The 14,744-nt window shown below is 36.6% G+C and overlaps 1 protein-coding gene across 1 annotated transcript; it reads right to left on the bottom strand.

The window, feature by feature from the left end:
• Positions 1 to 1,786: 1,786 nt before the first annotated feature.
• On the bottom strand, positions 1,787 to 9,199 carry LOC139114155 (uncharacterized). The gene is made up of 6 exons (XM_070675720.1): positions 9,109 to 9,199; positions 6,485 to 6,823; positions 5,748 to 5,831; positions 5,320 to 5,394; positions 4,508 to 4,748; positions 1,787 to 4,199 (listed from the first exon to the last, which is right to left on the bottom strand). The coding sequence occupies exons 2-6, from the start codon at positions 6,699 to 6,701 to the stop codon at positions 2,951 to 2,953; spliced, it is 1,866 nt and encodes a 621-aa protein (XP_070531821.1). The 5' UTR covers positions 6,702 to 6,823; positions 9,109 to 9,199; the 3' UTR covers positions 1,787 to 2,950.
• Positions 9,200 to 14,744: the final 5,545 nt, after the last annotated feature.

Below are 14,744 nucleotides of genomic sequence, written 5' to 3'. Positions count from 1 at the left end.
ACTGAGTTCAGGCATTGGAGAAATATTTTATACTAGTTAGTATTTTTGTCGGTTTTTGAGTGTGAGCAGTTGTACTTTCTACTACTATTTTTTCTGTGTTTTTTTTTTTATTTTACGTCTATGGGCCTTAAGCCTGATTTAATATATATATATATATATATATATATATATATATATATATATATATATATATATATATATATATATATATATATATATATGTGAGAATCTATAATACACACATTTCTCTTACTTTGTTTGAAATGATAAAAACTCCACTTTAACTTGAATATTATTCGAAACGACGACGTGTAAAAATTAATAAATTAAAGCTACTCTTTGTGTTACTTATTATTTGTCTTATTGTTGCAATACAAAAACATCATGATATATGCTGGAATGTACACTCAATTAAATTCATTTACCAGAAATAAAAATTGTAGGTACGTATGCTTTGGAAGTACCGACTCGAGATTAATTTGGATACATCGTATTGTTTGCGTCTTTATGGTTTCATACACCGAATACAGCAAGTACCAGCCATACAAATCTTCCTGTACGCCATTTTACCTGGAAGCATTTTAATTTGGGGCTTGTTCGCGAGCAAGGATGTCAATTAATGATAAGAACGATTAGTTTGACCGTAATTAAAAATATGGTACTAGAATATCCATTCCCAAGGAAGGAGACGCGAGGGGAGGAGATCTTAAGTAAGTCTTGCCGATCTCCACCATATCGAAAACCTATATTGCAATAATCCTTTCGTCAAAATGTTCATGGTATCCTTCATGAGTGTGTTTCGATTTTTATAAGACATGGAAGCCCGATCTAAAAATACATAAGAAAACGTACTCATAATCTGTGATGCAATTTGCAAATATAGAAACAAATGCGAATTTTTTATAATATCACAATATGTTCTCTTGCAACTTTAATATTTACTGAGTCTTTGTTAGTATGAAGGTTGAGCTGGAAAAAGTAACATTCATGGAATCGACAATATACATACAAGAATAAAATACTGTAGTAATGTTGGTTTAATCGGAAATTTAAGCTCATATCTAATTTTATTTTAATTTCTTTGCAATTCACCTGTTTTTATGGGTAATATTTTGCAACTTTCAGCTATAGGGCACCTTACACTTTTTGAAATATTAGGACAATTAAAAGATCCTATTCTCCCAAATTATTTAAAATCGTGTTATATCTCAAGAAGTCTGATTTATTTCATGCACTTTGAGTTTGTGACCTACTGCAGTTGAAACATATATGGACCATGCAAAGTTCATTGAAAATTGACGAAGGAGCAAGGTATTGCGACAATGATATTGTCGTTGATATCTTATTATCCATCTGTATCCCCACTTTTCGAACATTATGCGTGTAAATGAAGTCGCAGGTGCTAACTATTCGCTTGCGCGTCATTGACTGACTTTTCAATTATAACTCTAAGTGACTCCCAGGTTGGAACTAAAACGTTTTGATCTTTTTACGCAAACGTAAACCATTGACATTTTTTTGACTGACAAAATTACATAATTACATTTTCACAGGGTTAATTTGCAAGGGTAGTATAGAAGATGTTGCAAGCAGATAACTTATGGTTTAGATTTTACTGAAATTGTAGGCCTAAGAGTTGCAACTTCGAAGGAACTTCCAATATCAAGTGGCGTGGTCAAGCGGAATGGTCATCGTCGTCTGGTACAGGACGTACATTGTTCTTGATGGGCTTTGCTCTCCCAGTTACTTTTAAATAGGGGTCAGTAATAATGCACATACGAGAGGGTTCTTTATGATTTTGCATAGGTTTAATCATGATGCTTGTTGGAAAGGTCAATCATTTACAAGCGTTGGTCATCTACAGTCAAATAGACTGGGCTCATCACAGAATTCAGTATGTCAAAGTCAACGAGTGTTCAAATCTCTCTACGTGCAATGTGGTACAGTGAAGCCAAAGTACAAAGTGCATATCTATCTGGAAAGAACATAACTGAAATCATTTTGCATATTCTAGTGAATAAATGATATATGAAAGGTAATTTTTTCTGGTTAATGAAAAATAGATTCAGTTTATCGATTAATACATACAGAAAACATTCTAAGGTTGACCACATGAAACAAAGATGTCGTCGGCCAACAAAAGATGAAACATTTGCGAGAATTCCATGACAAGTTTTAATTATTCTCGTGTCATGCAAAAAAAATAAGTTTAAAAGCAAACAGGCTTGTTCCCGCTCTTGTAAGAATGCTTCTTTTTCTTAAAAATTCGAATCTTGAAAATACATGTTAAAGTGGTAAAATATAAAATTAATTACATGTAGAATACATTTAAAAAGAACTTTTGTACGAAATATCGTATCATTTACTCACTTGGTTGCCATGAATTCGAAAGGTTAAAAATTGACAGACTTGTTGACGATAAGAGGATATATACTTTGATAAATTTTGTCAAAAAAGCTAGTTTTGATGCTTGAAAGTTTGGATAATGGAGAAGTACAGATACAATAAAAATGTATGAAGTAATTGAATACGAATTATTCGCACCGAAGAACATGTGAGAAAAGACTGAGCTAAACATTTTGATTAGAAAATACAATGGAGCCTTAGTCTCGCGCACACATCTGAAATATTTGTTTACATTTTTACGAGTAGTCGTTACTATTCTAATGATATTCAATAGCCTTTATCCTGCCAAATTCATATGTCACTATCAGGTAAGTTGCGTAAACCCAGTGAGGCATAACACATCCCATATGTTGCACTTTAAAGTATACGTAAAGGTTTGAAGGCGCCTAAAAACATAGATACTGTAATAGAGAAACAAATTTGAATTAACATGTCACATGGAACTACATTCAATATGGTAAATTGTGTCTTGGCGATATATTTAAGCCAATAATTTGTGTAGTGTCTCCTGAACAAGCATCTCTCGGACGAAGCGATTGCCGTATTATTTCAATTTCTTTAGCTCGTTTTTAAAAATTTGACTCTTGGGATGATATTTGAATTCTATCAGTTTACCTTTGACCTGCCTGGCAAGATCAAACGTGTCATTGTATTTATTGAATAAAACATCCGTGATTCGATCTTCCCAAATGGCTATGTCACCGTCAATGTCGATGTCGGTTTTTCCTAACTTTGAAACAATCATTGAATCATGCATGTGTTTTGGGAAATGTTCTTTGAGAAAGTAGGCAAGGCCTGAATTAGCTGTGACAAGAACTGGAATACCGGCTGCTATTGCTTCTAAACCAACCATTCCAAAGGGTTCAGTCCTGGAGGGCATTAGGAACAAACGACTTTCTTGAATATCTTTTGAAACCTGTTTTTGAGTACCGTATAACATAGGAAGAAGCTTTAACAATTTGCCGTTGACTTTTTCCAAGTTGTTCATGATAAACGCGATACTTTCATTTACGTCCTTATCAGATATTCCCCGGATTCTCCACCGCAACATATCATCGAACATACTCCTTTTTGTAGCCATTCCGCCTAGTGCAGCGGCCACTATATCGTACCCTTTAAGATTCGCAACATTTGACACACGACCGACGGACAAAATTTCATAAGCGTCATTTTCGGAAAACGGTTTCAAATCCAAATTAAAGAAATTTTCATCAGGAATCGGAATAAATTCTTTATGTTTTTCATAAGGGACAGCAGATGACCGAAACGTATTCTTAAATTGTTTATAAACCTTCGGTCCAACAGAAAATACAACATCAGCTTGTTCGGCCTGTCGTTTTATGTTCTCTACCTTTTCTTCAGCTTTGCCGAGATTAAAATAGCCGTGCTTATGAAAGTCAGTTTCATCTGGAATGACATGAGTGAACAGAAATACTTTGGAGTTGGGGAATCGATTTTGCTTCATCCCCAGTGCCCCCTTTGATGTAATAGGTACGTGTCCTACAATGACATTTAAATTTGTAATATGTTTCTCTAGCGAGGGAAAGTACCTCTGGTGCGCATTATTTAACATATTCAAGTTTATGTTTTGATCTATATCGGGTATCGTGTCTGCAATTATCAACTTAATCCCATTTTCCTCTGCGTCTTTTTGGTCTTCCTCACTCGGACGATCCAAGACTGTGACGTATACAGCATACCCAGCATTCTTTGCTTGTAGGGCTAGTTGTCGATTTACAGACGATATGCCACCTTTTGATGTCCCCCATTCGTCGCTCAGGAATAACACATTCCTAAAATAAATTGGAATCAAGCATTGTGAGGTAACAAGTATCTGATTCAGCAGTCGATAGAAGCTGATTAAATCAAAATCATCTATTACTTGTGGTATTCTTTTGGTTACTTTGCACACATTTGTTAGTTTTACCTAACCTATCATAATGTCAATATTTCGGCAATGTAATAGCTTTCAAAAGGGAAGAAACGAATAAGGCTATCCAATACGTTACTAATAACACCACAGCTGACGACATGTAAGGATGGGCAGAGCCAGCAAATAGTGACATGGAGTGTTGCGTTATCAAGCTATGTAATATCTTACTTCTTATTTCCTTCATAATCGTCTTGTACCGTCTGTAGCATATGGTTTACTGAAGTTAGCTTGTCATCCCCTAAAGGTTGAAGCCTTGGATCATCAGGAACCACTTTCAGTGAAGAGATTTTATTCCCTGTGGGTTTTAAAAGCAGTTCTTTGATGTCTTCTACATATATGCCGATTGCAAAAGAAAGTAGTACCACACATACTACAGGAACGTAAAAACAATATTTAGTCGACCAATATCCTGAAAATAAAACCATGTAAATACCGTCACAATGGTTTTATTTATCGTGACAAATACGTACACATAACAGGAGATAGACATATCTATATCTGCACACAACTATAAACCGTTTTACAGATAGAAAGATAGATGTATAGATAGATGTATAGATAGATGTATAGATGTATAGATGTAAAGATGTATAGATAGATAGATAGATAGATAGATAGATAGATAGATAGATAGATAGATAGATAGATAGATTAATCCATACGTAATATACATACATCCATGCATACACAGAGAGACAGACAGACTGTCAGACAGACTGACACACCGACAGAATACAAGGACACACATACATACATACATACATACATACATACATACATACATACATACATACATACATACATACATACATACATACATACATACATACATGATAACATGTGTCAACTGTTCAAAGGCGAATGCAATCATCTGTTAAAACATGCCGTTGCAATTCAAGTCTAGGCGTCATTCAGGTGTTGAGTCTAATATAGGTACAGTCAAGGAAATGGTATATTAAGAGTGTATTTTCAACTGTTACCTTTTCCCTTGGTTCCCTTTTGATCTTGCATCCCTTGATGAGGCGTTCGATTAGTCTTGTTACTGCTGCTTTTCTCTGGAGTGTAATAGAATACTGATTAGACCTGCACCAGTGATTACGCTTGAAATATTGAAAAGTCAGAACATGACACTTTCGTTAAAATTTAGATTCAGGTCTGATTTTTTGTCAACTTTAAGAATTACATACATACATACATACATACGTACGTATGTACGTACATACATACATACATACATACATACATACATACATACATACATACATACATAGTATGTGTTGACGTTTAGAAGGCGAATGCAATCGAGTGTAAATGTAGGCCCAAGTCATTCCAGTCTACATTCAGATTATTGCAGCTATAATACAGGCTCAGTCAATTGAATGTTTATTGAAAATCTATTGATTTTTACCTCTTGTCTTCTTTTCCTCTTCATCCTGTTGCCTTGGCGAAGGTATTAAGTCAGGCTCATCACTGCTTGTTCTCTCTGCAGGTTCTGGAATATAACGGAGCATTGATTAGACATGGACTAGCAGTTATTACATTTGTAATATTGAAACGCTACTTAAGGTTTTGTCGCTAAAATTTAGATGCAGGTCTGATTTTTTATCAATTTCAGGATATCTTAACTCTCAGAAGAGCGCTATTCAAAATTCAATACGTTTCCTTTACGTCAGGTATATAGCGCATTTTTTACGGTGTGTTTTAGGTTGGTAATCAGCCGTTCTTATTAATTATACTCATTTTGGAATGCGAGGGTGATGATGTTTAACATTACAAACTTCGAAGCTATTAAACAACACATATCCCATACTGTCCGGTTTTATCATGCTGAGGGCATTGACAAGAAACAAGATTTAATCCTCATTTCACTCCAGCTACAATATCATACTTGTATGCCTTGTTGTGACTTAGGTGCACCTAAAGTTACTCTTGCTACCGCTGCCCCGGTCTAGGCTTACAAAACCTACCTAGATGTCAAGGTAATATAGTTTAAGGCGATAGCATTGATCTATTGAAGAAATAACATTGAGTCAACGTAAATTTGCTCAGCTTGAAAATAGTAATGTGAATCCATGCACACTCCTTTTCAACATAGGATGCAAGATACTATCAATTGATATTTCTAAGTTGCTAGTTTCAACATACCTACTTTACTGGCTTCTGTTTCACTCTTATTGTACAATTTCTCATCTTTTTCGCTCTCGATGATCTTTTGAATGAATGGTTGCTTTTCGATTTGCTTCTTAAGTTCTTCGTTTGCTTTTTCTGTAAAGGGTTTTACCACATCTGATTGTGCAACGACACGTAGTCCTTCGCGCTCTCTTTTGGGAAGTTGGTCAGCGACTAAATTAAGAAACGACATTTCTTCGGAAACGCTTAGTTTGCTATCTGTTTAAATCCCTGTAGAGCTCTAGCAGCGGATCGATCCTGCAGTCAACCACTGTCGTACTTGTTCAATCATTTTGAGATAAAACAACCATGCACCTGGAGAGAAAAATTATCAGTTTAAGCCCCAACATGGTAATATTTTTATTTTAATAAGGCGGCACTGGTTAATGAGTGTATTTCGTGAAATGTGATCATATAAAGTGATAGCACAATTTCCCTCAGCCTAAACCCTATTCTCCGCTTTTGACCTTCGTTCCCATTCCGTCTAACCTCGAGTTCTACTTTGAGCGCCATAGAATGCAAATCAGCTAATTAAAAAGTAAATGGTCTCCTGTAGAGACGATGATGTCACGTCCCTTTGAAGGTCAATTAATCAAAATGTTCCTCTAATGATTGGCCTATCGTTAAATAGGTGTTGTTATTAAAATTCATTATGCCATATCGTGACACACGTTCAAAGTCTTAATTATGAGCAACATCCATTTAATCATTGACCAATTATGAGAGGAACCTTTTCACTGACTTTGCGAAAGTTGATTAAATCTGCCACATATAATGATCCGACAGATATGTGATTGTTCTATGAAGCGTACAACTACGTAATGAACCTGTTGCAAACTACGTGAGCACATTCAGTTCAAATCTGGTTGTATATGGAATTTTAAATGCCAAATCTATTAATATTGTTTATGCACTGCCCAAATACTTCGGTAGTGCTCAAATTGATTCTAACACGATCAAGTCAGGCAACAGTTTAAGGGATCGATCAGTTATTATGGCCGGGGTGGGCTGGCAAATTCTTCCTGTGCATAGGTCTAAATAAGTGAGCCCCCTTCCCATTGCACCAAAAAATTGATGACCCCCTTTTAAGATGACAACAATTTCATGACCCACCCACCAACTCTTTGTAAGTTCAGATGTGGACAACAATTCGAATTTCACCTAAATGTATAATTTCACTTTTCATGGTAGTAGTCTACAGGTAACTATTAAATATCTTCCCTGACAAAACTTGCTATATCTCTAATATGTAAGTTATTGGTATTATTCTTTGCCCTCACAGTGAGCTCGATTTACAATAAGACAAGCCTAAGAATTGCCAAGGAAAGATGTTTATATGACAAAATAATTATACTTTTGTTAAGATTTACAGTTAAATGACTTCAGAGAATGAAATCATTTTATCTCCAAGAATAGTTTTAAACACTGAAACTGCTTTTTGACGGGATGGATACTTATGAAAATATAGTGAAACCCCTGTGAGCTGTTAAAAATACATGACCCCCTCCCGTTTGCAATTTTTCAAATTTAAGGTGACCCCTGGATTGTGCTGGCCTAGCCTGGCCATAATAACCGAACGCTCCCTATGTAAAGTACTAATCCTGGACGATAGCATTGAGCACGACCTAGCTAGCACCACGTTTGCGGAAACTGTGTGCAGAAATACATGTGGCAGGATAGACAGAGGTGTATAGCGCCCTCTATTTTGAAGGCATAGATGGTCACCTTATGTTGTTTATGCGTTCAATCATAGGAATTCTGCCAAAGACCAACGTACCCGCCCGGCTAGCACATTTTCCAGTGCGTTTACGCCGAATTTTGACATAAGTTATGGCCTCTGCATATACCTAATGTGCTCGTTTTCAGTAAACATCACTGAATGGGCCTTTTATACCCGTTTCCCTCATTGTGGCTGCTTTCAACTCGTTCAGGTCGCTTCGATATTTGTCTATTGCCATTAGGCATACAACAAAACATCTTAGGTAAAAATCTTGCCATTTTCATGTCACATCACACAAGCGTTTGTCAAGTTATAATCTTTCTCTTCGAAGGGCTAAACACGCCGGGGACTATATATAATGCCGTTTATAGAAATATTGTCGTCGGCGACACACCGCCAGAAATAGTAATTTTAATTCACACAGCAGAAATATTGTTTAAGCCACTCCTAACGAACAAGCTATGAACATGCTATGTAAAGTACGTGACTTCATGCCATGAAAAAGCCGTCTATTATTCGTGTGTTGTAATTTCCGCCATGTTGTAAATCTTGAAGTAAATTCTAAAGTGACATGTTGCTTCAAATAAAGTTTCGATTGCTTCAAAGTAAAACATCTTATCAAAACAGGGAAAAGGGAGAATTAGGCATGTCAATAATGTATTCTAGCCTTCCATTGTACTGGAAAAACAATAGCGACACATTCTAAAATGCAATCTCCATTCTCTATGATCCAAGGTCTACGGCAACCGGAAACTGCCTTCCATTAGTCCTGTTTTCAAACGAAAGAGTACTTACTCTAAAGGTATTTCAACTTCACCAATTAGCGATTAAATTAAAAGAGATGACAGATTTCTATAAGCTGTGAGCGAGTCTTACTTACCACTCGAAATACTTGGCCTACAACGCGCAAGCAGATTATCAACAGTGAGTCGCCATATTTGATCCACAGAGGGTCAAAGTACGGTACCAATATCTGATCTAGGGAACTGTAAATTCATCATGTTGTCCACTAATATGATGGAGAGCCTTCAAAACAGAGTATTGTAACCTCAGTGAAGTCGAGGCTGTGTACAATCCTCGCTGTTCATTGCTTACAAAGTGCATATAATTAGTTGAGACGTCCACAATTGTTCCCAAGCAGTACAGATATGGTTCCCAGTTTGTGAGGTATGTCACACATTTGAGAATGGCCAGGGAAACTGAAAAAACAGATTTCCTCAATTATTTGACATCACAGGTGCTTGGCTCATCAGTTCGCCAAGCCCCTGAAATACAACAATTATCAAAAAAGTTTCGCGAAGCCACAAGCCAAGCACCTGTGCTAGACACGACCCCCAGCGGCTTGTTATGATTTCGCGGTCAGGGCTGCGTGTTCTCTTAAAAGGCATTTGAAAGATGATTTTTGTCTTATTTACCTACAGAAAATTCAGGCTTTTTGTGACCATTGATTATTGAATATACTGTAGATTTGTAGTGAGCATAATATCGTCTTCATAGCCTCCTTCCCAGCCCCTATTTTGTCGCCAACTGCGACATGCTAATACCAATGCATGGTGCTGCCAGCAGTAGAATGAGGGCAGGGACAGCGCTAATTGCTGTCCTTGGGGCATGTTTTGGAACGTTTTGGAGCTTTTATGTGTTTTGGGGCGGAAAATGCATCATTCTTTATGCTTTTGTAACAGGAAGAAGGGCGGACGGGCGAAAATAGTTTTCTCAACTAAAATCGGCTAAGTTTGCAGGTATCCGTTCAGCGTCAGCTTGAGCGATATTATTAAGCTAATTACATACAATTTACGTATTTTGTAAAAATGTAAAACGGAAGTTTAAAACGCCAGTAGCTTTAACTGTATGTGATTTTTGCATTATGATTGTTTTTTTTTGTTTGTATTGTATGTTAATTGCCAGTTCTTCTTTCACTCCTAATGCGCTGGTATTGTATATATTTGAACTCCAGTCCGTACCAAAATTTATTTACTGATAATAATAATGCAGTTTACATATGTACAGACTGAGTTGACAGGCTAAACACTCTGTATCTTACGCTTTGAGAGAGTAGAACATGAAGTTACTGCTGTAGGAATTAAACACAAACATCGTGAAAAAAATCATCGAAGTTTACAATGTCGGTGATTAAATATTGGTTTATGAGAAATTGCTTTCAAGATATCGATATTATAGAGTGATTTGAGACATCTCACTCGATGAAATAAATATGCCAGAGGCCGTTATCACGTAAACGATTTATTTGATCCTAGCCTAAACATTCTCCCTTACATGACAACACACCCACATATTATGAAACCTTCTATAGGGACTCGTCACACTGGAAAGTTTGGTTAGCATAAACAAAATAAAGTAAAGTAATGAAGCAGGAAAAATTTGTACTGAAAAACATTTGTAATAAAGATCAAAGAATGAATCATTTGCTTCGAAAATACAAAAGGGTTTTTTTCTTGCGCAGACTTACTTCGTTTACACTTTTTGTGAGTGGTTGAGTAACTCTGTATCAGTACAAGTGATTTTCATCGAGGCAAAGGTAAACAGGTCGACACTGTGATATGACAACTTAGAAAATTCTAAATAACAAATTGAATAAACCCAAGAAGGAAGGAAAACTTTCATCAACTTAGTTTTTTTGAAAATCGAAAATTTTATTATTCTCCATAGAGTTAACACAGGGACGGCGGCCATTTTGAATTTCAAATACCAGTATCGGTAAATCTTGGGTAATTTGTTTCTATAGTACCAAAATTTGCACGATGACCCCTCATTTTTATCCTTCATTTTGAAAAAGGATTGTTGAAAGATTCCTTGGGGAAAATTTGAGCAAAAGTTTTAGTCTTTAACTTTCGATGTGCATACTACCATAAATGCTACTTAGAAATGCATTCAACACCTTAGTATGGCGACGGTTAATTTAACGCTGACTTGACATTTTACCTGTTTACTACTTGCAAACGTAGCAAGGCTGTAACGACAGAGTCCTTAAATCCACACTCATGAACGTTGTTCTGAGATATCAGATCCTACAAGATCATGCGCAATACTGTCAGCAATACCAAATCATACTGAAATTCCGTGGAGTAAACTATCCTATAAGAAAACTTTTGATGAGGAAAACAATTGAGCAGAGTTAAATTAACGGAGCGATTTCGGGCATTATTTCAGTTTCTTTAGCGCATCTTTAAAAATTCGACTATTTGGGTGAGATTTTATTTCTGTCATTTTATCTTTGACCTGCCTGGCAAGATCAAATGTTTCATTGTATTTATTAAGTAAAACATCAGTGATTCGATTGACCCAAATGTCGATGTCAGCGTCTATGTCGATATCGGTTTTCCCCAACTTTGAAACAATCATGGGATCATGCATGTGTTATGGGAAATGTTTTTTGAGAAAGTCGGCCAGACCTGAATTAGCGGTGACTAGAACGGGAATACCTGCTGTTATGGCTTCTAAACCAACCATTCCGAATGGTTCAGTCCGGGAGGTTATTAGGAACAGACGACTTTCTGAATATCTTGTGTGACCAGTTTTTGAATACCGTACTGCATGTGATATGTACATCTAACAAATTGCCGTTTACAGATTTCGAGTGTTTTTTAATAAACACTAAGCTCTCATCCTTGTCCTCATATATATTCCACGGATTCTCCATTGCAATCCACACATTACAAAACTGCTTCTTGTCGCCACCTTGCCCAGTGCAACTGCGACAATATCGTATCCCTTAAGATTCTCAACATTTGACATACGACCTACCGTCAAAATTTCGTAAGTGTCGTCTTTTGTATTCAAATCACAGAAACTGCTATCAAGAATCGGAATGAATTCTTTATGTTTGTCATCGTTTACTTCTAATCCACGAAACTCATTCTTAAATTTTCTGTAAACCTTCGAACCAACGGAAAATATAAGATCAGCTTGTTCAGCGTGTTGTATTATGGTGTCTACTTTTGTTTCGATATCGCCTAATCTGTACGAGCGTCCCTTATAAAAGTCGGTGTCCTGTGCAATGACATGAGTAAAGAGATATACCTTAGCCTTTGGAAATCGCTTTTGCTTTATATTTAGTCCTCCTGATGTAATAGGTACGTGTCTTATAATGACATCTAAATTTATCATATTTTTCCAGCGAAGGAAAGTACCTCTTGTGCCCATGATTTAATATATTCACGTTTTACATTTTGATCCACATCGGGTATCGCGTCTGCTATCATCAATTTAATGCTGTTATCCTCTTCGCGTTTCTTGTCTTCATCACTCGGAGGGCCCAAGACTGGGACGTAAACAGCATACCCAGCATCCCTTGCTTGTAAAGCTGGTTGTCGTTTCACGGACGATATGCCACCTTTGGATGTCCCCATTCGTCGTTCAGGAATAACACACTCCTTAACAAACGTGATGCTTTGAATCAGAATCAACAGTCGACAGAAACAAAAAAAAAAATCACGTGCGGTGTTCTATTTGTTAATTTGCACATATTTGTTAGTCGTGCCTTATCATACTGACGTCGGTATTCCGAAAATGTAATATTTTGCGAAAGGAAGTAGCGTCAAGTCTATTAATTACGTTGATATTAAACATCACATCTGCGATATGGTAGAATTGGCACAGCGACAAAATAGTGACATCGAGTGTTGCGATATCTAGCTCAGTCTGTAATCTCTTACTTCAAATTCCCTTCACAATCGTCTTGTACCGCATTAGCTGACTGTTCTGGCGTTAGTTTGTCATCTCTGATAGGTTGTAGACTTATTTCATCAAAAGCCCCTTGATGGGAAGAAATTATAAACCCGATGGATTTGAAAGCAGTTCTTTGATGTCTTCTTTGTCGATCGCGAAAGAAAGTATCGCAAAAACTACAGGAAGGTAAATACAACATTTAACCGAGCAAACTCCTGAAAATCAAACTGTGAAAAAACCGTCACGAAAGGTTTGTTGGTCGTGACAAAAACGTTCACATAACAGGATATTGAAACTATATCGACATGCACAAGCCAAGTTTGTCGTCTCCGAACATAAAATACGGGATTTATTCTCTGGTCGTTCTACGTCACGACAACCCGCGTCTATGTCATCAATTTTGGTGCGTCGGACTTTTTTTTGTCGAACTTCGGTGTGTTCGTAAATATGTAAACAAACAACATGGCGGCCGATGTTTCTCTCACGATCAAAAGTCATGTAATGAATCGATATTTCACAGACTACGACATTACTAATCCGAACAATGTACACACAAGAGTGTACCGCCTGTATATTCCGAAGGAATTACGTGAATAATTTGCGGAAACAACGAACTCGAAGCTGGTCGCGTATAAGCTTACCGTGGGTTCCGTACGCATTGCAAACAGGGTCAGGCGCAACGGGGACAGTGTTCGCTCCGTCGAGATGCAGTCGATATTTATTCCCGAAAAATAGTGTGTCTTCGTCTGTGATGAATTTCTAGGACTATGCTATCTTTGAAATAGAGTATAACTTTGCGGAAGGTAGCCTACGTGTAGACCGAGAGCTGTCATTTGCTCCACACACGAACGAACGTGAGCGCTAACGCACACGACGGACGACTGGAAATGATTGACAACTTGTGCACGGCGTACTGATATTTATTCCTAAAGTAGTTCAAAAGTTTAAACGCGGAATCGTCATGGAAAACTTATTTTATTTTGCAAAAAATAACGAATTCTTGGCTTGTGCATGTGATAAGTATATTATTCCCTAATATTTTTCTTCGTTCAGCTCGGAAAATACTCGTGACGTAATGACCGTGTCACCACTCGTCTTCGACTCGTGGTGACACGGTCATTACGTCACTGATATTTTCCTTCGCTGAACGAAGAAAATATTAGGGAATAATATCTAAATATAGACATTATTAAACAAAAATATAAAGTGATCTGAGTGCATGTATGACTGAATGTATGTATGTATGTATGTATGTATGTATGTATGTATGTATGTATGTATGTATGTATGTATGTATGTATGTATGTATGTATGTATGTATGTATGTATGTATGTATGTATGTATGTATGTATGTATGTATGTATGTATGTATGTATGTATGTATGTATGTATGTATGTATGTATGTATGTGCTTGTGGGCGTGTATGTGTGTATGTATGGATGGATTGACGGATGGATGTATGGATGGATGTATGGATGTTCTTACGTACGTATAGATAGGTAGGAATGGATAGATAGATGAATGTATACATAGATACACAGAAATGGTAGATAGATAGATAGATAGATAGATAGATAGATAGATAGATAGATAGATAGATAGATAGATAGATAGAAAGATATTTATATACATATATCATACATGCTATGCCTGTATTGCCATTCTCCTATTGTTTAGACTGATATGAACTAGTGTTTTAACATTTTAACACGTTAAAATACGAATTATATTATATCATGCTACCATGCGCCATTCTGATTGGACGAGAGCTCATTCCACTGATGCTAAAATACTGTTTTAGCACTGATAGCAGTGCTAAAACGGGCCC

Source organism: Ptychodera flava, chromosome 2 (assembly GCF_041260155.1).
Source record: "Ptychodera flava strain L36383 chromosome 2, AS_Pfla_20210202, whole genome shotgun sequence".
In the NCBI taxonomy this organism is placed as follows: domain Eukaryota; kingdom Metazoa; phylum Hemichordata; class Enteropneusta; family Ptychoderidae; genus Ptychodera; species Ptychodera flava.
This window is presented reverse-complemented; position numbering and strand designations above follow the sequence as displayed.